Genomic DNA, 26,263 nt, shown 5'->3' on the forward strand with positions numbered 1-26,263 from the left:
CAGGGCCCGGCCCCCGTGTGTCACGTGGTCCACTGTTGTTTATATACTCCGGCTGTTTGAAGCCAGAAGACACATCTGGACTCTCTTCCTCTCGTGCAGCTTCCTTTTCTTTCACACTTTTGCCAGTTGTGTGTTGTTTTGCCGGCTGTGCAGTGAAAGCACTCCCTCCCTCTCGAGGTGTTATCCAGCGGTGAGAATGACCCTGAGCCCCCTCCGGGACTGCTGCCTCAGCCGCGAGGCCCGCGAGGCCCGCGAGGCCCGCGAGGCTCTCAGGATCAGCCGTGGGATCGATTTCCAGATCCGCCAGGAGAGAAAGGAGCTCAAGTTCCAGGTCAAGGTGCTGCTGCTGGGTGAGAACATCCAGCCTGAGACTCGTGTGTGTGTACAGAAGCAGCCGACACCCTTCTGTACACACACACACTCACAAGTGTGTGTGTGTACAGAAGCAGCCGACACCCTTCTGTACACACACACACTCACAAGTGTGTGTAGCAGAGCAACAGCTGTATGGAGTCATAGGAGGGCCACACAAATAAATACATGTGGAGATGTAAACAGGAATAATATGAAATAAGTAAATAAACTAAATGTGGGAATATAAAGAGAAATAAATAAAAGACATTTATTATTTCTCTTTATATATTTTCTTATTGTTTTGCAGATGTATTCTCTTTAATGGCACTCCCATGACTCCATATTCTTAAAGTACTTTATCATCATAGGATTATTATTGATGCATTAACATGCAGGGGTGTTGCTGTTTGAGGTTGAGCTAATGTGGTGGTTTAATTTATACAATTGCATTATTCTACAAGATTATATTATTAATATTATTATTATTATTATTATTATTATTATTATTATTATTATTATTATTATTATTATTAGCAGCAGTTTGTCGTGTCTCACACATCTGACACCGTTCTTTCTCTGGTATTTACATTTTTAACTCTTTTTGCTTTTATGTAGATTACGGGCAAAATAATTCAGTGAAGAATAATCGGATGTGTTGCAACAAACTGTTTCACGATGTATTTTCCTGGTGCGCTCAGTAACGCCATGTATCTGTGGGTGGACAGGAATTAATGCGAGTGGGAAGAGCACGCTCATCAGGCAGATGAGGATCCTTCATGGCGGTGGATACTCTGACGAGGACAAGAGAGGCTTCACCCGGCCGATCCACCAGAACATCTTCACAGCCATGCAAGTCCTGATCCGGGCCATGGACACGTTACAGATCCACTACAAGTGTGAACACAACCAGGTGGAGCCCCCTGTGTCCTCTGCACGCCGCGTCCCTGTGTCCTCTCTACGAGGGTTACTGCACGCCGTGTCCTCTCTACGAGGGTTCCTGCACGCCGTGTCCTCTCTACGAGGGTTACTGCACGCCGTGTCCTCTCTACGAGGGTTACTGCACGCCGTGTCCTCTCTACGAGGGTCCCTGCACGCCGTGTCCTCTCTACGAGGGTCACTGCACGCCGTGTCCTCTCTACGAGGGTTACTGCACGCCGTGTCCTCTCTACGAGGGTTCCTGCACGCCGTGTCCTCTCCACGAGGGTTCCTGCACGCCGTGTCCTCTCTATGAGGGTTCCTGCACGCCGTGTCCTCTCTACGAGGGTTACTGCACGCCGTGTCCTCTCTACGAGGGTTCCTGCACGCCGTGTCCTCTCTACGAGGGTTATTGCACGCTGTGTCCTCTCTACGAGGGTTACTGCACGCTGTGTTCGTGTGTCCTCTCGAGGGTTACTGCACGCCGTGTCCTCTCTACGAGGGTTATTGCACGCCGTGTCCTCTCTACGAGGGTTATTGCACGCCGTGTCCTCTCCACGAGGGTTACTGCACGCCGTGTCCTCTCCACGAGGGTTACTGCACGCCGTGTCCTCTCTACGAGGGTTACTGCACGCCGTGTCCTCTCGAGGGTTACTGCACGCCGTGTCCTCTCTACGAGGGTTATTGCACGCCGTGTCCTCTCTACGAGGGTTATTGCACGCCGTGTCCTCTCTACGAGGGTTATTGCACGCCGTGTCCTCTCTACGAGGGTTACTGCACGCCGTGTCCTCTCTACGAGGGTTATTGCACGCCGTGTCCTCTCTACGAGGGTTCCTGCACGCCGTGTCCTCTCGAGGGTTACTGCACGCTGTGTCCTCTCCGCGAGGGTTACTGCACGCCGTGTCCTCTCGAGGGTTACTGCACGCCGTGTCCTCTCTACGAGGGTTACTGCATGCTAGGAATTTACGAGTGTTTAGTTTTGCTGCTGCCAGAGTTTTGTCCATTTATGGAGACGACTGTCTTTTGGAAAGTACACGAGATGTTACACAGCCGTCCCGATGTTGTGCTTCATATTGATCCAGTTTGACGTTTTCGTATAAAGAAAGAAAGATCATTTTTGAAGCAGCTTGATGGAAATATACTTTATTACTATTTTTCCGAAGCAGAAAGTCGCTTCTGTTTTCTGTTTTTGTAATTTCAGCGTCTCGTTCTGATCTTCAGGCAAACGCCAGTCTCGTCCGTGGGGTGGATGCGGAGAAGGTCACAACGTTAACAAAGCTTCATGTTGACGCCATCAGGAGCCTGTGGAGCGACCCAGGGATTCAGGAATGTTACGATCTCAGGAGGAAATACCAGCTCTTAGACTCGGCCAAATAGTGAGTGTCGACAGAAGCCAACAACTCCTCGCACTGTCAAACAGTTTACGTTGTTTCATGTGCTGGTCGTCTGTTTAATGCACTCTCAAGGCTCCGCTATTACCAAAGGCTTAAAGGTCAAATATGTAACATTTCTGAGATAAACGGTATAAAAACGATTAGACTTGTAGTGAGTTCTGAGAAATGTGTGATGTTCCTGAAGGTAACGTTTCCTCTCCGGTCATGTTTTTAACCTCAAACTGCTTCATTCACTGTCTTTAAATCAGACGTCTCCTCCGTCCTCCTCACCCCTCGCACTGCTTTTCTTTTTCTTACCTGTGTTAACAGCTACCTGAATGACATCGACCGAATTTGTGACGCTGCTTATCTCCCCACGGAGCAGGACGTGCTGAGGGTCCGGCTGCCCACCACTGCCAGTATTACAGATTACCCCTTTAAAGTGGGGGATTTGTTCTACAGGTGAGTGTTTCGTGTCGCTGTAATATTTGGATGTTGTAGATTTACATTTGATGGATGTCTCAGGACGACGGCATTATCCTACTGGATGTGACTTTACATCATGAATGTTGTATTTATGTTATTCAGTATGATGATATTCTGAGGCTCGATAATCTGTTAGCATTTTAATGTATTATTTTTATATTATTCATCTCCCCTTAATATTATTTATATCATTTTTAATTTTTATATTATTCATCTCACCTTAATATTATTTATATAATTTTGTATTTATTATTTTTATATTATTCACCTCCCCTTAATATTATTTATATCATTTTAAATTTTTATATTATTCATCTCCCCTTAATATTATTTATATAATTTTGTATTTATTATTTTTATATTATTCACCTCCCCTTAATATTATTTATATCATTTTAAATTTTTATATTATTCATCTCCCCTTAAATTAAAATGATATAAATAATAATATTATTTTCAACTTAGTATTTAGTTTCATTTTTAATGCTCGTCTCCTCACTTAAATGAAGCGTTCAGATGTAAGACCTGCTCAGGCCCGTTGTTTGTCTTCATGCTGTATGACGTGTAACGTGTGATGTTTCGGTGGCTGTAGGATGCTGGATGTTGGCAGCTCGTATTCATGGAGGAAGTGGGACAAGTTCCAATGTTTCGACGAGTGTCAGTCCATCATGTTCGTGGTGCCGCTCAGCGAGTACGACCAGCAGGAGGTGAGACGTCTTCCTTCACGTCTATAGAACGTGGCACTTTGGTGTGGGAGGCACGTCTTCTTTATTTAATTGCCAAAAATTAACCCATTTATCAAAGTCAGAAGCTAAGAACAGAAGTCACCGTCAGATCTTTATAACATCTTGACATGACACAGGATGTCAACATGTCAACATCCTGCGTCATGTCAAGATTACAGCTCATTGAATTTTCCGTTCCAAAGAATGGCATGAAGCAAAGCGTCGACTTGTTCCGGACCATCGTCACATCGAGGAGCCTCCACGATCCTTTATTAGTGTTGCTGCTCAACAAGACGGACCTACTGGAGGAGAAACTCATGAACTCACATTTGGTCGACTACTTCCCTGAATACGATGGTGAGGAAACACGCAGCATCACAGGGTTTAATACAGCAGCTTTACAGCAGCTTAGCGTCTCCGTCTGCTGCTGCTTCAGGATTTAAAGTGACACGAAGTTTCATTTTAGCAGCTAAACCTTCACAAATATGTAAAATCTGATTATTAACATCTTCAGACATCTGATAAATATATCCTCCACTTCAAATCAAGTATCTGCAACTGTCTCTAATGTTACAGACACAGAGAGACAGAGAGACAGACACAGAGAGAGTGAGACAGACAGAGAGACACACAGAGAGACAGACACACAGAGAGAGAGAGACAGACACACAGACAGAGAGAGACAGACAGAGAGATACAGACAGAGAGAGAGATACAGAGAGACAGAGACATAGAGACATAGAGAGAGAGAGACATAGAGAGAGAGAGAGAGAGAGAGCGAGAGAGAGAGAGAGACATAGAGAGAGAGAGACATAGAGAGAGAGAGAGAGAGAGAGAGAGCGAGAAAGAGAGAGAGAGACAAACATACATAGAGAGACAGACAGAGAGAGAGACAGACAGACAGACAGAGAGTGTGAGACAGAGATTTTTTTTTGATTTTTCAAAAACACTTTATTTACATATTCATAAAACAAACAGTTTACTCATAAAGTGTAACGAAAAATCATATATCAAAAAATATATATTTATAAATAACAATTCTATAAATATATAAAAATTATCCAATAAAAACCTGTGCAAAGTGTAAACATTCATTGTTCACAGTGCAGATAATATTTTTAAAACACCAACGTTCTTTAAAAGTGTCGAGATCCCCGGTATGTTTGTGAAACCTAAAATCGAGCCAGAGTCTTGCCCTGATATTGCACGAGCCACACTGTCTTGGCCTCCTGCCCCTCTCTGTTCTGCTGCACAGGCCTTTCTTGTGGATGCTTTTTACACAGTTCATATATAGAGTCTTTTTGTCGGCTCTGTGCAGCGTCAGTCCTGCCGGGTTGGTGACCTTGAGCAGGGGACCGGTCAGTTCTCCCAGCCCTGGGCTCAGGTTGATCTCTGGAAAAGGGTCTGCTGGGTCTGGAGAAGCCTTCCCGTCACTGTAGTCTTTTATTATTCTCTTCTCCTTCCCCGATAGCCTCTGGCTCCACAGCTCCAGAATCCTCTCGGCCACTCGAGCGGAGGTCAGACCCAGCAGAAAGCCCAGGGCTCGGGCATCACTCAGCGCCGGCCCCACTGCATCCACCAGTTGCTGCAAGCACAGGGTTCTGGACCTGCAGAGCGCCACCATCAGGCTGGGTGTGCTGCTGCTGCTGACGTCCAGCCTGGCTCTGTAAATTAAAGGCTCCTTCAACAACCAGTGCAGAGAGTCCGACATTGGACACCTTTTATGATTAAAAAGGGCCCAAGACTTAAAAACACCCTGATAAAATGGAGGCAGCCCATTTAACTTAAAAAAATTAGAATCAGTTAAAAACAGAGCAGCATCCAGCCCCGGGTTATTTACACGTCTGAGAATGCAGCTGGTCACATCTCTCCACACCAAATCAGCCGGGCCGGTAAGATATTTTTGTAAAAACTGAAGTCTAAAAGTGGCTGTTCGGCTGGCCAGGTGGACAAGGCCCTGTCCCCCCTCCTCTCTGGATAAAAACAGCACCCCCTGTGGCACCCAGTGTAGACCATCCCAAAAAAAATCTACCATTTCTTTCTGTAGTTTTGCTAAAAGGCCTGAGGGAGGGTCTACACAGGTCAGACGGTGCCACAATTGGGATGCTACAAGGTTGTTTAAAACCAAAACCCTACCTTTAAAAGACATCTGAGGGAGCAGCCACTTCCACTTGGAAAGCTTTCCCTGAATCTTTTCTGTGACGTTCTCCCAGTTCTTCTGGACAATAATTTCTTTTCCTACAAACACGCCGAGATATTTCAGGCCGTCAGTTCTCCAGGTGAGGCTCTGGGGAAGAACTGGGAGACCGCCACGCCACTCCCCGACAGCGAGGGCCTCACTTTTCTTCCAATTTACCTTCGCTGCCGATGTTACACTAAAACTATCTACTATATCTGTTAAAATGTCCGCATCTCTCTGGCTTTTAATAAAAACAATAATATCATCTGCGTATGCGGATAAAACAAATCTGCTATTAAAACCAGGTAAAACCAGACCTTGTAGGCTGGAGCGTATTTTGCAGAGGAGAGGTTCCAGGGAGAGCGCATAGAGCATCCCCGACAGAGCACAGCCCTGCCGGACCCCTCTACACACTCTAAAAGGAGCACACAGAGTACCATTAAACTTCAGCACACTCTCAACTTCACTGTACAACACCTTGATCTTGCCTATGAAACCAGCGCTGAACCCAAACTTCTCCATTACTTTCCAGAGGAAGTTGTGCTCAACACGGTCAAAGGCCTTTTCCTGGTCTAGAGAAATCAGACCAGTATCAAAGCCCAATGAGCTGGAGACCTCCAAAACATCTCGAATTAGGTAGACATTGTCTACCATGGACCTGCCGGGCACACAGTAGGTCTGGTCCCGGTGGATGACCTGCTCCATAGCCCCCCCCAGCCTGGTGGCCAGAGCCTTGGACAGAAGCTTGTAATCCACACACAGCAAAGACACAGGGCGCCAGTTTCCGATGTCCTGCAGGTTTCCTTTCTTGGGCAGGAGCGTTATCACGGCCCTGCGGCAGGACATCGGCATGGAACCAGAGGCCAGACTCTCGTTAAAAACATCTAAAAGATCTGTTGCTAAAATGTCCCAATATGCTTTAAAAAACTCAACAGTGAGGCCGTCGATGCCGGGAGCCCGCCGTCCTTGCATTTTCTGCAGAGCAGCCTGTAGCTCCCGTGTGGTCAACGGCCCCTCCAGCTGTGAGTTGGTTTGCTCTGCTACCTGAGGTAGTCCCCCTAAAAACCCCTCTAAAAACGTTTCCTCCCCCTCATACTCACTCGAGTATAGGGAGGAATAAAAACTCACAGCCCGTGTTCTGATCTGGCTTGGTTCCGTTATCTCTTGCCCTGTGACTGAGAGCAGTGAGTGGATTACCCTCTTCTGTCCGTTCTTCTTCTCCAGGCCGAAGAAGAAACTAGATGGAGCATCCATTTCGGTGGCGTTTGGAACCGGGACCGGACCAGTGCGCCCTGGACTTTAACGTCTAGCAGGTCGGCTAATGCCATTTTTTTTACTTTGAGGATTTCAATATATCCTCGATCTCCTGTGGACTCCCTTATTTGTTCTAGTTCCACTATATCACCCTTCAGGTCTTTCATAGATCTGGTGATGTCATGTGTGACATTGAGGGTGTGCTGCTGACAAAGCATTTTAATTTCAGTCTTACCATGGTCCCACCACTGCCTAAGACTGTTAAAATCACTCTTCCTTTGCCTAAAAACACTCCAGAAATAAATAAAAGCTTCTCAAATTTTTTAAGAGTTAAAGTGCCAGTATGCGCTTCTTGGCAACACATTTCTAATAAAAACATTACATAAAAGCAAAGAGTGATCTGTAAAACCAACAGGTATAATATTACACATTTTAAAAATGTTAAAATGATGTTTAAAACAATAAATACGATCTAACCTGGCAGAGGAAATCCTATTTTCTCTGCAATGGGACCATGTGTATTGTTTAGCCTCTGCGTTCATCCTCCTCCATACATCCACCAGACCATGAGAGCGGACCAGCTGCCTCAGAACATGCTGGGACGCTGGATGCATCTAAAAAAGCATTTTCTGTACAGTTAAAATCCCCCCCAAGAATAAAAAATCCTCCGAGGCACAGCTATTTAAAACATCATTAATTTTTTGTAAAAACAACTTCCTCTCTGCACCGATTGTTGGGGCATACACATTTATAAAAACAGCATTAAAAAGGTCAAACCGGGCTTTTACTAAAAGCAACCTCCCCTCGATAAAATACTCGACCTCCAGTGAGACTGGAGTAAAAGATTTGGAGAAGAGGAAGCCCACTCCTCCACTAAGAGATGTGTTGTGGCTTAAAATGACTTCCCCTTCCCACTCCCTCCTCCAGTCTATCTCGTTAGAGCCGTCGCTGTGCGTCTCCTGTAAAAAAAGGACATCAATGTGTTTTAATTTTGCAGTTTCATAAATTTGTGTCCTTTTTTTAAAAACTCTGGCTCCGTTCACATTTAAAACACCCACTTTAAAAGTATCCATGGCTGAGATGTTAAAATAAGAAAAAATAAAAACAAATAAATTAATTAAGACCCCCATCATCACTGTTTATTTGTTTTTTTACTTTAAGCACCAGTTTTTTTTAATCTATAAACCTCCTGCTCAATGAGGCCAGACTCTTTTTGGCTCATATGAAATCTGGCTGAGCTAATAAAAACGAGTAAATCCAGAAAATAATCCTCCACTTTTACTCCGTGTTGGTTTTTTGTGTGTTGGAGAAAAACTTTCAACATTTCAACTGAGTACATTTTTGTTTTCTGGCTGTTGCTCAGAGTAAAACCAGGGATGTAGCTGCTGTCTGACACACACTCCTCTTCACTAGCACTGTCTTCTGCCTGTCCCTGCTTCCTGCCTGTCTGTCCTTCCTCCCCGACTTTACTATTCTTGGCATCACTGGATGCACTCCGACTTTTCTTTTTCCGTTTTGTGGCAGGTTTTTGTTTTATTACCTCTTCCTCCATCTCAGCCTCTTCTACCTGCTCACTCCACGGAACCTGTATTTTTTCTGTCCCCTCCCCTTCTACACCACCCATTTCCTCTACTACATCGCCCGTTTCCTTTACCTCTTCTGCTCTTACCTCACTCACCTCCTCTGCACCACTCACCTCCTCTGCATCACTCACCTCCTTTACCTCTTCTACTCTTACTTCACTCACCTCCTCTGCACCCCCCCTCTTTTACTACATCACTCACCTCCTTTAAACCTTCTACTCTTATCTCACCCACCTCCTCTGCACCACTCACTTCTTCCACACCACCCATCTCCTCTAAACCACCTACCTCCTCTACCTCTTCTCCTCCCATACCACCTGACACCCCCTGTACTTCCTCTCCCTGTTTTTTTTTGTTTTTTTTCCCCATTTTTTTCCACCACACCAAGTGAATTAACACCACCTATCCCGTGTACAAAGCTGGACACAGCAGCTGCGCGTCCTGACGCGGCGCGTGGAGCGGCCAACGGCCGCCCCAGCGGAGAGCCCTCCTCCGAAGCCGCGGCCTCTCCCGGCGAAGAGCCCCCCGCCGGGGGAGCGGCAGCCGCTCCTCCAAGACCAGGCGGAGCTGGATCCCCGCGCTTCGGACAGGCTTCTCGCGGTGTGTCCCTCCTCCCCGCAACCAAAACATTTCATAACCGATGAAGTTGTAAATAACACGTATTCATAATCATCTACTTTAACGTGGAAGCGGAGGTTGAGCTCCGCATCTCGGTTATTCAGTATCATATAGAGCTGTCTTCGGTGAGACACTACGTGCTTCAGCAACTGAGACTTACATCCAGACAGAATCCTTTTTACCGGGGAAACAACTTTCCCGTGTCTGGATAGTTCTCTGCTGAGAAACTCATTGGTTATGAACGGAGGGACATTTGATATTATAACTTTGGTTGCGGGCAGAGTGAGTGGCATCACCTGCACAAACACTCCGCTCACCGTAATACCTGTCTCGATGACGCGGTGCACCCGCTCCACCTGGTCCAGGAAGATGACAACTGCCCCGTTCATCCGTGCCAGAGACTTCACACTGCCATGTCCGACCTTGTCTCCCACAGCTAACCCGATCTCCTCAACGCTACACGGGAAGCCGGCTGATATTTTGATCCCGTGCTTTCTCGTTAGCTTGGTATAGTCTCCATTTTCCATGACGTCAGATGCCGGCCGGCAGAACACCGGCAGGAGAAAAACACCCAAGAGCACCCCGACTATCCACCCAAACGCACCAAAAAGTAAACTAAATCAAGCTGTCACCAATGAACTAAGTTAAATCAAAACCCATTATTAAATAAAGAAAGAAAAAGAAAGTATCGAAATAGCACCTGCTCAGCGTCTCACTCACACAACCAAACTCCCAGCATGCACCGAGAGAGAGAGAGAGAGAGAGACACCTTTATGTAACTACTGCTGTACTGACGTGCCGTCTCTCTCCACCAGGCCCCCGCTGGGACGTCGACGCAGCGAAAGATTTCTTCGTCACGATGTTCAGTGCTCTCAGTCCGCACATCATCGTCTACTCTCACTTCATTTGCGCCACAGACACAAACAACACCAAGTTCTTCTTCAGAGAGCTGAACGATCAGATCCTCCGCAGGAACATGGAATGTCCCAGCTTGTGGTAATTCAATCTGCTCTGCAGGGATTCATTAAGATGGACATTATGATCCACGACAGGAAATGGAGGCAATGGAGACGCGAGTTTTCCTCAGCAGCACGTCACACCACGCATCACGAGCATCAGCAGCACGAGACGCCTCCCTGTGTACCGTCTTTGCTGTTCTTCACATTTCAATGAAATCACGTCAAATATAAACGTGTCGAATAAAACTAAACAAAATGTCCTTTCGGAGTTCATGTTAACTCTTTCAGCGAGGCTCTTGTGATTGACAGCTGGCTACCACGTGTTTTGGTCTCGTCCGTGTTTTCGTATTACAACTTTAACCAAGATGGCGACAACCAAAAACGCCAAACTGAAGGCTTTAAGACCACAAGCCGCCGGGTGACTTCACGGTCACTAAGTTCTAGTGCAGTCTCACTTGAGTTCTCTGAAGCTGGAGCTCTTGGTTGGTTTTCGGGGGTCACAGTTTAATGGATGATTGAAGGACATCCTGTCGACCCAGAGGTTGCTCACTTTAAAGGACGTGGAGGTCAGTGCGTCCACCTGCTGCTCAATGACTCAGGTTTTATTAATGTTCCACTGTCACGTGAGATCTTAATAAAGTTCGGTTTTGAATGAGCTTCTGTACAGAGCAGCTCATCAGATTCAGAGTCTTTGGAGGGTTACCAGCAGGGAGCGCGACAGACGCTATCGAATGATGCATGATGGGAAATGTAGGCTCATGCGTTTTTTTGGATCTTCACCTACAGAGCTCTCAAACTGCACTTTCAAAACAAAAGTTAAAGATGTGCACATTCCCTTCCTGTACAGCTCTTTATACCGTATTATATGTATAAAGAGGATGTACAAGTGAATTATTAAGAGTTTAGGGACATTCTGTATCAACGCAATTCTAAAATGTGCCTCATCTGTAACTTTGCAGAGGCGTCGAGACAAATCAAAACATTCACAACTCGAATTAAAAAGTCAATTAATTTCCTGAACCTACGAACTCTTAAAGATGCAGTTTGTTTGATCCGGCATCGTCCAATCACGTTGCAGGAAAGAACAAAGAACTGACGTTACGCAGAGCGAGCTGGAAACATTTAACAGATCGATTCGTTGGCATAAAACAAACTGTGGTGGTCGACGAAAGAACCATTTAAAACATGGCTGAAGATCCATTATGACCGAAACGCAACGTTTCAGACCGGGACTTGTTCCGCCCTCGAGGTTAAAGGTTTTATATTCAACATGAAGTGAGAACTGGAGGAGCTGCAGCTCCACCGTCAGACACATGAACGTTATTTAAAATACCTTTATTTTACCATGCTACGTGCACGTTAGTGCAAACACTCAAGTACACTGAACGTACTGTAAGACATTATAATGTCCCTGAACAGAGTGCAAACGCTTCATCTCCATTTAATTATACAACAAGTTTCTAACACACAAAAGTTTCAATTCACAAAGCAGAAATAATATAATACGAGTAAACATGAAGTGATCATCAGTTCTTCTTCTCTGGTTCACACACACACACACAATATAATATAATACGAGTAAACATGAAGTGATCATCAGTTCTTCTTCTCTGGCACACACACACACACACACACACACACACACACACACACACACACACACACACACACACCTTTCTCTCTGCAGGTCTCATGTGGATGAAACGATCCCGTCGCTGATGTTTCACACGTCTCCTTTGTTTTTGTTAACAATCCTTCAGTTTCAGTTTCTTCCAATTCCTTAAAGAGTTCATCTTCAGTCAGACTCACGTTCTGCATCCACCCTGAAGACCTCCCGCCTGCTGCTCCACTGGGCTGGACGTGCTGCAGGTTTGAAGACCCTGCGCTCCTAGTCACCTCTGAGCAGCTCCACGGGGGGCGAGGTTATACTTCAGAAGCTAAAAACGGGACAGACGTGATTAATACATCAACTAAACATCACTTTACTTTCATTTACACAAGAAGCAACAAAACCTTTAGTTTCTTTCTGACTTACATCTTGAGATTTGTGTTTGAGTAAACATCCGACCCCCCCGACCAGGACCAGTAAGGAGATAACCAGAGCCGGGATCCAAATGTTCAGATCAAGTCCACCTGATGTGAAACAGAAACGCTTCAGTAAGTGGAAGACAGAGCGACTAAAAGCAATAACGCTGAAAGTCTTCATTTCCAAACTCGTGTCTCCGGCGCGGCAGTTCTCACCTTCAGCGTCCGGCTCCTTCTTTGGGTCGGGATGTTCCAGAGTTCTGGGAAGCAGCGGCGTCTCCGTCGTCCACGTTTCAACAGAGGTTGGTACTGAAAGAAATCAGATGTATACAAAGTCAAATTCAAGCACTTTCAAGGCAACTCAAGCCAAAACATCCAGACTGTTGACGCTGATGTCATCACATCTATCATCATCATCATCTTCATCATCATCTTCATCACAGCTCATGTGTTACTACACATTCAGCTCACAGAATCCCTTTGGACCAGCAGCACTCGTGTGTTTCGTCACTTGATGTGAAACAATGAACCGAACATCTGGACAGCTGCTCACCAACAACAAGTCGTACAGTCGCCTGCCTCACTCGGCTCCTTAACTTCGGGATGAAACATCTGTACCTCCCTCCGTCTGCGAGCGTCACGTTCTTGATCTCCAGCGAAATGTTTCCGTTTGTCAGTTCTTGTGTGAACAGCGACGTCCTCCCGCTGTACGACTGGATCTTCATGGTGCGGTCTTCTTCTCGTTTCCTGTAGATGTGCACGTACTTGACCCCCCTCAGCCGATCTGAGGGGTCCGGCTTGAGGTCGGGCAAAGACCACTCCACCGTCAGCCGCTGCACGTTGAACGTGGGCTGCAGGTGGCACGGCAGGATGACGTCGTCGCCCACAGCAGCGATGATTGGCCGAGGTGCTCCAATCACTCGAGGCGCTGGAACACGACATTTAAACGTGAAGTGTTGGAAGTTAGAAACTCTTTTAATGATTCTTTTTCGTTATCTATTCAATCTGACGGGTTTGTTTCTCTCAATTCATCGTCTGGTCAATAAAATGTCGATCTCAGTTTCTCCAGATGAAACCAACAATGTTCCCTTTAACAATATAAATGACTTCAATGATCTCTAAAGAATAATAAAACAGCTGTTTCCATCACTGCTTTACAAGATAAGGCCGATAAGTTCCTGAAGGCGAACGACCAACACTTAATATCTTCAGGTTATTCTCACATACAACTCACAAAACAATATGAATGGATTTAAAAGTTAAGAGTATTCTCTTAGTTTCTTTTGAATAAAGAAATCCCATCAGTCAGGAAACAAAGTCACGAACTGGTTTCCCCTCAGAGATAAAGAGTGGCATCATGTAAACACATCAAGCTTCTGAAAACAAGTCATATTGTGTAGTTATGATGAAGATGGGATAGAAGAGTCATGTATAACTTTATCACGTGTTGGCGACATGTGATAAAGTTATCTGTGATGTTTATCAACTGTCACGTGAGAGTCACTTATTGAATCATATCTTTGTATTAAGGTGAGCTCATCACTTTCTCCTTTCACAGAACTTTATTTCTTTATGTGCATTAAATGTGTGCTGCTGTAATTGGTCAGTTGTGTGATTGCAGTTCTGACAGGTGTGTTACCTGTTCACTAATGTTGGCCAAATATAAACGTAAATCTCTTCACGGTTATTTCTCCTCCTGAAGTTACAAAGCAGCTGTAAAGTATGTATGTGTGTATATATATATAAAGTATATAAAGTATATAGTGGCTGACTTTAGTTCACGGACAGTAAACGGGTCCAGTCTCCACTGATCTCTGCAGTTATGATGAATGAAAGGAAGGAAAGTCTTGATGTTACCTTCATCCTCCGTCCGGGCTGTCACACAGAAAGGTATTCTGAAGGTCCAGAGAACTAAAGGAAGGACAAACTCCACAACTCCGAAGTGCCTCATAAAAAGATCCGGTAGAGACAGAGAGCTGGTGTCTGTCGTGATGTCCTCCACGAGCTCTGACTGAAGGAATGGCTGTTACGCTGTTTCTTATAGCGACGCTCCCTACGTCATTACGTTGACGTCGTACGTGGAACATTCCATTACGTTTCTCTTAGCAACAAAACAACGTTATTATCTTCCTTATTGAATAAACGCAACAGAAATCAAAACCAGAATCCATTAATCTTTTGTTTTCCATGAAGCTGTCCTGAAAACATATATTTTTACATGAGTCGGCAGTATTTTAATTGGCCGCTCCTAAAAAGTGATGATTCATGATTAATCACCATCTTGAAACACCTTTTAATTAATCTGCCCGTTTGAATAAAGTATATATTCTTTGTTTAAACAGGTAAATCAAGGGATCTGAATCCAGTTTTAAGTTGCTTAAACATATCATTTGTAGAAACTCTGGGGAACCCAACACACCAACTGGAAATAACACAGAATGTGAAATGTTACTAAAAAGGTAAATGATCTGTTGTGACCAACAATATAAAATCCTTAAAGATAATTAATAAACAACAATGTAAATCAGAAAAAAAGCAACAAATCCTCACAGAGAAATAAAAGAGAACGCTGACAGCATTATTCTTTCATCAATAAATGATAATTAATGATAGATACGTGTGTGGGACATCAAGCACCCTGTTAGAAAGTACTTCAACATTCATAGACATGAATCATGAGTCTCTCTTTACATTTTGCACACTTCATCCTCAACAGATGAAGACCAACACAAACAGTGGGGTCACAAGAAGTGGAGCAGGAAGCTGTGGCATCATCCTTTACTGGAGGTGTGATGCAGCCCCCAGTCAGACAGTCAGTCAGACATCAGCATGGCGATGATGACGACCCTCTGCGCTGTCGCCGGTGAGTACTGAATCCACGCTCTGATTGAGCTCCAAGTTAACTTTGATTCTGTTGTTACACAAAAGACGTTCTGTTGAATCTTCTCTGCGGTCAGATTCAAAGATAGAGAATAGCACGAACATAATATTCAAGTAATCTCCAGAAAGGATGTTTTGCACCTCAGGAAACGACGACTCGTACTGATCACACACATCTTCATCAAGAAGCTCCTTGACACATGATATATGTTGACCTTGTTTCTGACAGTATGCATATCGTATGGTTTCTATATGTTGCACAACAATGTCCTGTTTTATCTTCTCTTAATGTTGTATGAAGCACAGGAAACCTTTTTGCACTAATAAGTAAATAATACGTTTTATGGTGCAGTAAAGGGTACACACATTAGGGAACCAGCTGCAACACGATGCAACACAGTCTGTGCACAAACCATCTGTAAGAGTCCGCGTTGGTGACTTTCTCTTGTTGTGGTTTCCCGCTGACAGCAGCTCCTTTTACATGTTGGACTGTGGGCGACATGAGAAGCTTTGGTTGCTTCTTCTTTGGTTCTTTCATTTCGCCCGTTGCAGTGATGAGAGGTTTATTTCGGGTCACAAATGACACTTTACTTATTGTTCAGAATAACATGCGCAGTGAAACGAGGAAGCAGGAGAAGGTGAAGAAGGTGTCGAGCTTGTTCAGGCATGTTTTACTGCTGGTTCTTCTGGTCTCAACCTGCCTTCATCTCTGTTCTGTTGCAGCCGCTCTGAGAGTCCTTCCCAACACATCCCAGTTCTTTCAGTACGAGTCCGTCTCTCTGAGCTGTGAGGGAATGTCTTCTGAGTGGAGAGTGAAGAGGAACACATCTGCACACGTAAAGGAAGACTGTTTGAAACCCTGGGAGAGAGTGAATGAATCCCAATGCGTCATCGACGACCTTTACCCATCAGACACTGGGGCGTACTGGTGTGAGTCTGCAGCAGGAGAGTGCAGAGACGCCGTCCACATCACTGTGACCGGTGAGTTTAACAAAACAAAAGTGAAGTAACTTAAAGCTGCATCCTCAGGGAGTCAAAGGCTTCATCGTCATGTGCGCTACAGCTACAGGGCAGTACAATCTTCAGTCCTCCAGCAAAGAAACATACAGTAAACTTAAGACATGAAAAATAAGTAAAATAGTGCAGGAGATATAACCGTGCTCTGTAACATCCAGCAGGAGGAGACTCCTCTGTAACATCCAGCAGGAGGAGACTCCTCTGTAACATCCAGCAGGAGGAGACTCCTCTGTAACATCCAGCAGGAGGAGACTCCTCTGTAACATCCAGCAGGAGGAGACTCCTCTGTAACATCCAGCAGGAGGAGACTCCTCTGTAACATCCAGCAGGAGGAGACTCCTCTGTAACATCCAGCAGGAGGAGACTCCTCTGTAACATCCAGCAGCAGGAGACTCCTCTGTGACATCCAGCAGCAGGAGACTCCTCTGTAACATCCAGCAGGAGACTCCTCTGTAACATCCAGCAGGAGGAGACTCCTCTGTGACATCCAGCAGCAGGAGACTCCTCTGTAACATCCAGCAGGAGACTCCTCTGTAACATCCAGCAGGAGGAGACTCCTCTGTAACATCCAGCAGCAGGAGACTCCTCTGTAACATCCAGCAGGAGACTCCTCTGTAACATCCAGCAGCAGGAGACTCCTCTGTAACATCCAGCAGGAGGAGACTCCTCTGTGACATCCAGCAGGAGATATAACCGTGCTCTGTAACATCCAGCAGGAGGAGACTCCTCTGTGACATCCAGCAGGAGATATAACCGTGCTCTGTAACATCCAGCAGGAGACTCCTCTGTAACATCCAGCAGGAGGAGACTCCTCTGTAACATCCAGCAGGAGGAAACTCCTCTGTGACATCCAGCAGGAGATATAACCGTGCTCTGTAACATCCAGCAGGAGGAGACTCCTCTGTAACATCCAGGAGGAGACTCCTCTGTAACATCCAGCAGGAGGAGACTCCTCTGTAACATCCAGCAGGAGACTCCTCTGTAACATCCAGCAGGAGGAGACTCTTCTGTAACATCCAGCAGGAGGAGACTCCTCTGTAACATCCAGGAGGAGACTCCTCTGTAACATCCAGCAGGAGGAGACTCCTCTGTAACATCCAGCAGGAGACTCCTCTGTAACATCCAGCAGGAGGAGACTCCTCTGTAACATCCAGCAGGAGGAGACTCCTCTGTAACATCCAGCAGGAGGAGACTCCTCTGTAACATCCAGCAGCAGGAGACTCCTCTGTAACATCCAGCAGGAGGAGACTCCTCTGTAACATCCAGCAGGAGGAGACTCCTCTGTAACATCCAGCAGGAGGAGACTCCTCTGTAACATCCAGCAGGAGGAGACTCCTCTGTAACATCCAGCAGGAGATATAACCGTGCTCTGTAACATCCAGCAGGAGGAGACTCCTCTGTAACATCCAGGAGGAGACTCCTCTGTAACATCCAGCAGGAGGAGACTCCTCTGTAACATCCAGCAGGAGACTCCTCTGTAACATCCAGCAGGAGGAGACTCCTCTGTAACATCCAGCAGGAGACTCCTCTGTAACATCCAGCAGGAGGAGACTCTTCTGTAACATCCAGCAGGAGGAGACTCCTCTGTAACATCCAGCAGGAGGAGACTCTTCTGTAACATCCAGCAGGAGGAGACTCCTCTGTGACATCCAGCAGCAGGAGACTCCTCTGTAACATCCAGCAGCAGGAGACTCCTCTGTGACATCCAGCAGCAGGAGACTCCTCTGTAACATCCAGCAGGAGGAGACTCCTCTGTAACATCCAGCAGCAGGAGACTCCTCTGTGACATCCAGCAGGAGGAGACTCTTCTGTAACATCCAGCAGGAGGAGACTCCTCTGTAACATCCAGCAGCAGGAGACTCCTCTGTGACATCCAGCAGGAGGAGACTCCTCTGTAACATCCAGCAGGAGGAGACTCCTCTGTAACATCCAGCAGGAGGAGACTCCTCTGTAATATCCAGCAGGAGGAGACTCCTCTGTAACATCCAGCAGGAGGAGACTCCTCTGTAACATCCAGCAGGAGGAGACTCCTCTGTAACATCCAGCAGGAGGAGACTCCTCTGTAATATCCAGCAGCAGGAGACTCCTCTGTAATATCCAGCAGCAGGAGACTCCTCTGTAATATCCAGCAGGAGGAGACTCCTCTGTAACATCCAGCAGGAGGAGACTCCTCTGTAACATCCAGCAGGAGGAGACTCCTCTGTAACATCCAGCAGGAGGAGACTCCTCTGTAACATCCAGCAGGAGGAGACTCCTCTGTGACATCCAGCAGCAGGAGACTCCTCTGTAACATCCAGCAGGAGACTCCTCTGTAACATCCAGCAGGAGGAGACTCCTCTGTAACATCCAGCAGGAGGAGACTCCTCTGTAACATCCAGCAGGAGGAGACTCCTCTGTAACATCCAGCAGGAGGAGACTCCTCTGTGACATCCAGCAGCAGGAGACTCCTCTGTAACATCCAGCAGGAGACTCCTCTGTAACATCCAGCAGGAGGAGACTCCTCTGTAACATCCAGCAGGAGGAGACTCCTCTGTGACATCCAGCAGCAGGAGACTCCTCTGTAACATCCAGCAGGAGACTCCTCTGTAACATCCAGCAGGAGGAGACTCCTCTGTAACATCCAGCAGGAGGAGACTCCTCTGTGACATCCAGCAGGAGATATAACCGTGCTCTGTAACATCCAGCAGGAGGAGACTCCTCTGTGACATCCAGCAGGAGATATAACCGTGCTCTGTAACATCCAGCAGGAGACTCCTCTGTAACATCCAGCAGGAGGAGACTCCTCTGTAACATCCAGCAGGAGGAAACTCCTCTGTGACATCCAGCAGGAGATATAACCGTGCTCTGTAACATCCAGCAGGAGGAGACTCCTCTGTAACATCCAGGAGGAGACTCCTCTGTAACATCCAGCAGGAGGAGACTCCTCTGTAACATCCAGCAGGAGACTCCTCTGTAACATCCAGCAGGAGGAGACTCCTCTGTAACATCCAGCAGGAGGAGACTCCTCTGTAACATCCAGCAGGAGGAGACTCCTCTGTAACATCCAGCAGGAGGAGACTCCTCTGTAACATCCAGCAGCAGGAGACTCCTCTGTAACATCCAGCAGGAGGAGACTCCTCTGTAACATCCAGCAGCAGGAGACTCCTCTGTAACATCCAGCAGGAGGAGACTCCTCTGTAACATCCAGCAGGAGACTCCTCTGTAACATCCAGCAGGAGACTCCTCTGTAACATCCAGCAGGAGGAGACTCTTCTGTAACATCCAGCAGGAGGAGACTCCTCTGTAACATCCAGGAGGAGACTCCTCTGTAACATCCAGCAGGAGGAGACTCCTCTGTAACATCCAGCAGGAGACTCCTCTGTAACATCCAGCAGGAGGAGACTCCTCTGTAACATCCAGCAGGAGGAGACTCCTCTGTAACATCCAGCAGGAGGAGACTCCTCTGTAACATCCAGCAGCAGGAGACTCCTCTGTAACATCCAGCAGGAGGAGACTCCTCTGTAACATCCAGCAGGAGGAGACTCCTCTGTAACATCCAGCAGGAGGAGACTCCTCTGTAACATCCAGCAGGAGGAGACTCCTCTGTAACATCCAGCAGGAGATATAACCGTGCTCTGTAACATCCAGCAGGAGGAGACTCCTCTGTAACATCCAGGAGGAGACTCCTCTGTAACATCCAGCAGGAGGAGACTCCTCTGTAACATCCAGCAGGAGACTCCTCTGTAACATCCAGCAGGAGGAGACTCCTCTGTAACATCCAGCAGGAGACTCCTCTGTAACATCCAGCAGGAGGAGACTCTTCTGTAACATCCAGCAGGAGGAGACTCCTCTGTAACATCCAGCAGGAGGAGACTCTTCTGTAACATCCAGCAGGAGGAGACTCCTCTGTGACATCCAGCAGCAGGAGACTCCTCTGTAACATCCAGCAGCAGGAGACTCCTCTGTGACATCCAGCAGCAGGAGACTCCTCTGTAACATCCAGCAGGAGGAGACTCCTCTGTAACATCCAGCAGCAGGAGACTCCTCTGTGACATCCAGCAGGAGGAGACTCTTCTGTAACATCCAGCAGGAGGAGACTCCTCTGTAACATCCAGCAGCAGGAGACTCCTCTGTGACATCCAGCAGGAGGAGACTCCTCTGTAACATCCAGCAGGAGGAGACTCCTCTGTAACATCCAGCAGGAGGAGACTCCTCTGTAATATCCAGCAGGAGGAGACTCCTCTGTAACATCCAGCAGGAGGAGACTCCTCTGTAACATCCAGCAGGAGGAGACTCCTCTGTAATATCCAGCAGCAGGAGACTCCTCTGTAATATCCAGCAGCAGGAGACTCCTCTGTAATATCCAGCAGGAGGAGACTCCTCTGTAACATCCAGCAGGAGGAGACTCCTCTGTAACATCCAGCAGGAGGAGACTCCTCTGTAACATCCAGCAGGAGGAGACTCCTCTGTAACATCCAGCAGGAGGAGACTCCTCTGTGACATCCAGCAGCAGGAGACTCCTCTGTAACATCCAGCAGGAGACTCCTCTGTAACATCCAGCAGGAGGAGACTCCTCTGTAACATCCAGCAGGAGGAGACTCCTCTGTAACATCCAGCAGGAGGAGACTCCTCTGTAACATCCAGCAGGAGGAGACTCCTCTGTGACATCCAGCAGCAGGAGACTCCTCTGTAACATCCAGCAGGAGACTCCTCTGTAACATCCAGCAGGAGGAGACTCCTCTGTAACATCCAGCAGGAGGAGACTCCTCTGTGACATCCAGCAGCAGGAGACTCCTCTGTAACATCCAGCAGGAGACTCCTCTGTAACATCCAGCAGGAGGAGACTCCTCTGTAACATCCAGCAGGAGGAGACTCCTCTGTGACATCCAGCAGGAGATATAACCGTGCTCTGTAACATCCAGCAGGAGGAGACTCCTCTGTGACATCCAGCAGGAGATATAACCGTGCTCTGTAACATCCAGCAGGAGACTCCTCTGTAACATCCAGCAGGAGGAGACTCCTCTGTAACATCCAGCAGGAGGAAACTCCTCTGTGACATCCAGCAGGAGATATAACCGTGCTCTGTAACATCCAGCAGGAGGAGACTCCTCTGTAACATCCAGGAGGAGACTCCTCTGTAACATCCAGCAGGAGGAGACTCCTCTGTAACATCCAGCAGGAGACTCCTCTGTAACATCCAGCAGGAGGAGACTCCTCTGTAACATCCAGCAGGAGGAGACTCCTCTGTAACATCCAGCAGGAGGAGACTCCTCTGTAACATCCAGCAGGAGGAGACTCCTCTGTAACATCCAGCAGCAGGAGACTCCTCTGTAACATCCAGCAGGAGGAGACTCCTCTGTAACATCCAGCAGGAGGAGACTCCTCTGTAACATCCAGCAGCAGGAGACTCCTCTGTAACATCCAGCAGGAGGAGACTCCTCTGTAACATCCAGCAGGAGACTCCTCTGTAACATCCAGCAGGAGGAGACTCTTCTGTAACATCCAGCAGGAGGAGACTCCTCTGTAACATCCAGCAGGAGGAGACTCTTCTGTAACATCCAGCAGGAGGAGACTCCTCTGTAACATCCAGCAGCAGGAGACTCCTCTGTAACATCCAGCAGCAGGAGACTCCTCTGTGACATCCAGCAGGAGGAGACTCCTCTGTAACATCCAGCAGCAGGAGACTCCTCTGTGACATCCAGCAGGAGGAGACTCCTCTGTAACATCCAGCAGCAGGAGACTCCTCTGTGACATCCAGCAGGAGGAGACTCTTCTGTAACATCCAGCAGGAGGAGACTCCTCTGTAACATCCAGCAGCAGGAGACTCCTCTGTAACATCCAGCAGCAGGAGACTCCTCTGTGACATCCAGCAGGAGGAGACTCTTCTGTAACATCCAGCAGGAGGAGACTCCTCTGTAACATCCAGCAGCAGGAGACTCCTCTGTGACATCCAGCAGGAGGAGACTCCTCTGTAACATCCAGCAGGAGGAGACTCCTCTGTAACATCCAGCAGGAGACTCCTCTGTAACATCCAGCAGGAGGAGACTCCTCTGTAACATCCAGCAGGAGGAGACTCCTCTGTAACATCCAGCAGGAGACTCCTCTGTAACATCCAGCAGGAGGAGACTCCTCTGTAACATCCAGCAGGAGGAGACTCCTCTGTAACATCCAGCAGCAGGAGACTCCTCTGTAACATCCAGCAGGAGGAGACTCCTCTGTAACATCCAGCAGGAGGAGACTCCTCTGTGACATCCAGCAGCAGGAGACTCCTCTGTAACATCCAGCAGGAGACTCCTCTGTAACATCCAGCAGGAGGAGACTCCTCTGTAACATCCAGCAGGAGGAGACTCCTCTGTGACATCCAGCAGGAGATATAACCGTGCTCTGTAACATCCAGCAGGAGGAGACTCCTCTGTGACATCCAGCAGGAGATATAACCGTGCTCTGTAACATCCAGCAGGAGGAGACTCCTCTGTGACATCCAGCAGGAGATATAACCGTGCTCTGTAACATCCAGCAGGAGACTCCTCTGTAACATCCAGCAGGAGGAGACTCCTCTGTAACATCCAGCAGGAGGAAACTCCTCTGTGACATCCAGCAGGAGATATAACCGTGCTCTGTAACATCCAGCAGGAGGAGACTCCTCTGTAACATCCAGGAGGAGACTCCTCTGTAACATCCAGCAGGAGGAGACTCCTCTGTAACATCCAGCAGGAGACTCCTCTGTAACATCCAGCAGGAGGAGACTCCTCTGTAACATCCAGCAGGAGGAGACTCCTCTGTAACATCCAGCAGGAGGAGACTGCTCTGTAACATCCAGCAGGAGATATAACCGTGCTCTGTAACATCCAGCAGGAGGAGACTCCTCTGTAACATCCAGGAGGAGACTCCTCTGTAACATCCAGCAGGAGGAGACTCCTCTGTAACATCCAGCAGGAGACTCCTCTGTAACATCCAGCAGGAGGAGACTCCTCTGTAACATCCAGCAGGAGACTCCTCTGTAACATCCAGCAGGAGGAGACTCTTCTGTAACATCCAGCAGGAGGAGACTCCTCTGTAACATCCAGCAGGAGGAGACTCTTCTGTAACATCCAGCAGGAGGAGACTCCTCTGTAACATCCAGCAGCAGGAGACTCCTCTGTAACATCCAGCAGCAGGAGACTCCTCTGTGACATCCAGCAGCAGGAGACTCCTCTGTAACATCCAGCAGGAGGAGACTCCTCTGTAACATCCAGCAGCAGGAGACTCCTCTGTGACATCCAGCAGGAGGAGACTCTTCTGTAACATCCAGCAGGAGGAGACTCCTCTGTAACATCCAGCAGCAGGAGACTCCTCTGTGACATCCAGCAGGAGGAGACTCCTCTGTAACATCCAGCAGGAGGAGACTCCTCTGTAACATCCAGCAGGAGACTCCTCTGTAACATCCAGCAGGAGGAGACTCCTCTGTAACATCCAGCAGGAGGAGACTCCTCTGTAACATCCAGCAGGAGACTCCTCTGTAACATCCAGCAGGAGGAGACTCCTCTGTAACATCCAGCAGGAGGAGACTCCTCTGTAACATCCAGCAGCAGGAGACTCCTCTGTAACATCCAGCAGGAGGAGACTCCTCTGTAACATCCAGCAGGAGGAGACTCCTCTGTGACATCCAGCAGGAGGAGACTCCTCTGTGACATCCAGCAGGAGGAGACTCCTCTGTAACATCCAGCAGGAGGAGACTCCTCTGTAACATCCAGCAGGAGACTCCTCTGTAACATCCAGCAGGAGGAGACTCCTCTGTGACATCCAGCAGGAGGAGACTCCTCTGTGACATCCAGCAGGAGGAGACTCCTCTGTGACATCCAGCAGGAGGAGACTCCTCTGTAACATCCAGCAGGAGGAGACTCCTCTGTAACATCCAGCAGGAGGAGACTCCTCTGTAACATCCAGCAGGAGACTCCTCTGTAACATCCAGCAGCAGGAGACTCCTCTGTAACATCCAGCAGGAGGAGACTCCTCTGTAACATCCAGCAGGAGGAGACTCCTCTGTGACATCCAGCAGGAGGAGACTCCTCTGTAACATCCAGCAGGAGGAGACTCCTCTGTAACATCCAGCAGGAGGAGACTCCTCTGTAACATCCAGCAGCAGGAGACTCCTCTGTAACATCCAACAGGAGGAGACTCCTCTGTAACATCCAACAGGAGGAGACTCCTCTGTAACATCCAGCAGGAGACTCCTCTGTAACATCCAGCAGGAGGAGACTCCTCTGTGACATCCAGCAGGAGGAGACTCCTCTGTGACATCCAGCAGGAGGAGACTCCTCTGTAACATCCAGCAGGAGGAGACTCCTCTGTAACATCCAGCAGGAGGAGACTCCTCTGTAACATCCAGCAGGAGACTCCTCTGTAACATCCAGCAGCAGGAGACTCCTCTGTAACATCCAGCAGGAGGAGACTCCTCTGTAACATCCAGCAGCAGGAGACTCCTCTGTGACATCCAGCAGGAGGAGACTCCTCTGTAACATCCAGCAGGAGACTCCTCTGTAACATCCATCCAGCAGGAGGAGACTCCTCTGTAACATCCATCCAGCAGGAGGAGACTCCTCTGTAACATCCAGCAGGAGGAGACTCCTCTGTGACATCCAGCAGGAGGAGACTCCTCTGTAACATCCAGCAGGAGACTCCTCTGTAACATCCATCCAGCAGGAGGAGACTCCTCTGTAACATCCATCCAGCAGGAGACTCCTCTGTAACATCCAGCAGGAGACTCCTCTGTAACATCCAGCAGGAGGAGACTCCTCTGTAACATCCAGCAGGAGGAGACTCCTCTGTAACATCCAGCAGGAGACTCCTCTGTAACATCCAGCAGGAGGAGACTAAAAGTTTAACACAACTCTAACAATTTGGGAAACCACAACGCGTTTATCTGCTATTTTAATTCAGCTATATTTATAATGTTACTTCAGACTCATTTACATCAACACTGTGATTATTGTTCTATAAATGATATTATTCTAATCTTGTACTAATTGTTATGTTTTTGCTGTTTGCAATTCTTGTATGAAAGGTGCTATACAAATAAAGATTATTATTATTATTAGTAGTATTATTTACACTGGAACAAAACATATCTTGTAAATGATCCGGTCTGCAACCTCAAGGTGCACGGAGAAGGAACAAAGTCTTGTTCTTCATACAACACGTGTTGCTGTCTTCTTGTCTTGTCACTCAGCTGGAGCTGTGATCCTGCAGAGTCCGGTCCTCCCTGTGACGGAGGGAGACGCTGTGACTCTGAGCTGCAGGAACAAGACGTCGTCCAGCCTCACAGCTGACTTCTATAAAGATGGCCGCCTCATCAGGAGCAGCTCTACAGGAGAGATGATCATTAAAAGTGTGTCCAGGTCTGATGAAGGACTCTACAGCTGCAGCATCTCTGGTGATGGAGAGTCACCACAGAGCCGGCTGACTGTCAGAGGTGAGACGTGGAGTCTCTGCAAACTGCAGTCTCTAAAAATATAAATACACTTTTTCAAAGTGGTAAAATGTAATGCATGCAATGTAAAGTAAAACGACCCGGGGAGACGCAGACCTTCACCAGAACACGTGATTCAGATCAGCTGTTGGGTTCTTTGGTCCTGATTTGTGCTGATTGGCTGTTGAACCAGTGATTGAATCTGAACGACATAAATCAGTTTGTGTTTGGAGATCTTTGGTGTGTTCCAGCACAAAGACAGTTTACTATGTTGGTTTGCATTGAGGCCAAGCTGTGGTGTTTCTGTTGTGAAGCAGGGCGTCCTGCGCCACCTCGCCCCCCCCTCGCACACGTTCTACTTCCTGTGGTGGCCATCGCCCTCGTTCTGGTCTCGCTGGTGCTGCTCTGCCTCTGGCGACGCCTCAAAGGTCAGAATGTTTCCACATGAATAAAGTGACACATCCTGCT

General features: G+C 47.7%; 2 protein-coding genes across 4 annotated transcripts; one reads left to right on the forward strand and one right to left on the reverse strand.

Moving 5' to 3' along the window:
* Nucleotides 1-25,634, forward strand: LOC115005901 (guanine nucleotide-binding protein subunit alpha-11-like). 3 transcript variants are annotated; one of them, XR_003831999.1, is made up of 8 exons: nucleotides 1-350; nucleotides 1,080-1,264; nucleotides 2,491-2,645; nucleotides 2,973-3,104; nucleotides 3,721-3,835; nucleotides 4,057-4,210; nucleotides 15,188-15,334; nucleotides 25,556-25,634. XR_003831999.1 is itself a non-coding variant. In XM_029427869.1 (7 exons), the coding sequence occupies exons 1-7, from the start codon at nucleotides 197-199 to the stop codon at nucleotides 10,485-10,487; spliced, it is 1,080 nt and encodes a 359-aa protein (XP_029283729.1). In that variant the 5' UTR covers nucleotides 4-196; the 3' UTR covers nucleotides 10,488-10,661. The 3 variants fall into 3 exon arrangements, 1 of the variants encoding a protein (XP_029283729.1); XR_003831998.1 differs by lacking the exon at nucleotides 25,556-25,634 and adding an exon at nucleotides 16,075-16,195; XM_029427869.1 differs by lacking the exons at nucleotides 15,188-15,334; nucleotides 25,556-25,634 and adding an exon at nucleotides 10,303-10,661 and having other exon boundaries at nucleotides 4-350.
* On the reverse strand, nucleotides 11,763-14,541 carry LOC115005902 (myelin-oligodendrocyte glycoprotein-like). Its single transcript, XM_029427871.1, has 5 exons — nucleotides 14,329-14,541; nucleotides 13,025-13,399; nucleotides 12,688-12,780; nucleotides 12,482-12,579; nucleotides 11,763-12,383 (listed from the first exon to the last, which is right to left on the reverse strand). The coding sequence occupies exons 1-5, from the start codon at nucleotides 14,420-14,422 to the stop codon at nucleotides 12,339-12,341; spliced, it is 705 nt and encodes a 234-aa protein (XP_029283731.1). The 5' UTR covers nucleotides 14,423-14,541; the 3' UTR covers nucleotides 11,763-12,338.
* Nucleotides 25,635-26,263: the final 629 nt, after the last annotated feature.

Source organism: Cottoperca gobio, unplaced genomic scaffold (assembly GCF_900634415.1).
Source record: "Cottoperca gobio unplaced genomic scaffold, fCotGob3.1 fCotGob3_396arrow_ctg1, whole genome shotgun sequence".
Lineage (NCBI taxonomy): Eukaryota > Metazoa > Chordata > Actinopteri > Perciformes > Bovichtidae > Cottoperca > Cottoperca gobio.

Excerpts from the sequence above, each read along its gene's own strand:
- LOC115005902 (XM_029427871.1), bottom strand. The coding sequence starts at position 14,422 with ATGAGGCACTTCGGAGTTGTGGAGTTTGTCCTTCCTTTAGTTCTCTGG. Across the intron at positions 13,400-14,328 it reads AGCCCGGACGGAGGATGAAG|CGCCTCGAGTGATTGGAGCA; the intron begins GTAACATCAAGA and ends GTCGTGTTCCAG. Across the intron at positions 12,384-12,481 it reads TCAAACACAAATCTCAAGAT|CTTCTGAAGTATAACCTCGC; the intron begins GTAAGTCAGAAA and ends TCCCGTTTTTAG.
- LOC115005901 (XM_029427869.1), top strand. The coding sequence starts at position 197 with ATGACCCTGAGCCCCCTCCGGGACTGCTGCCTCAGCCGCGAGGCCCGC. Across the intron at positions 1,265-2,490 it reads ACAAGTGTGAACACAACCAG|GCAAACGCCAGTCTCGTCCG; the intron begins GTGGAGCCCCCT and ends TCTGATCTTCAG. Across the intron at positions 4,211-10,302 it reads CTACTTCCCTGAATACGATG|GCCCCCGCTGGGACGTCGAC; the intron begins GTGAGGAAACAC and ends TCTCTCCACCAG.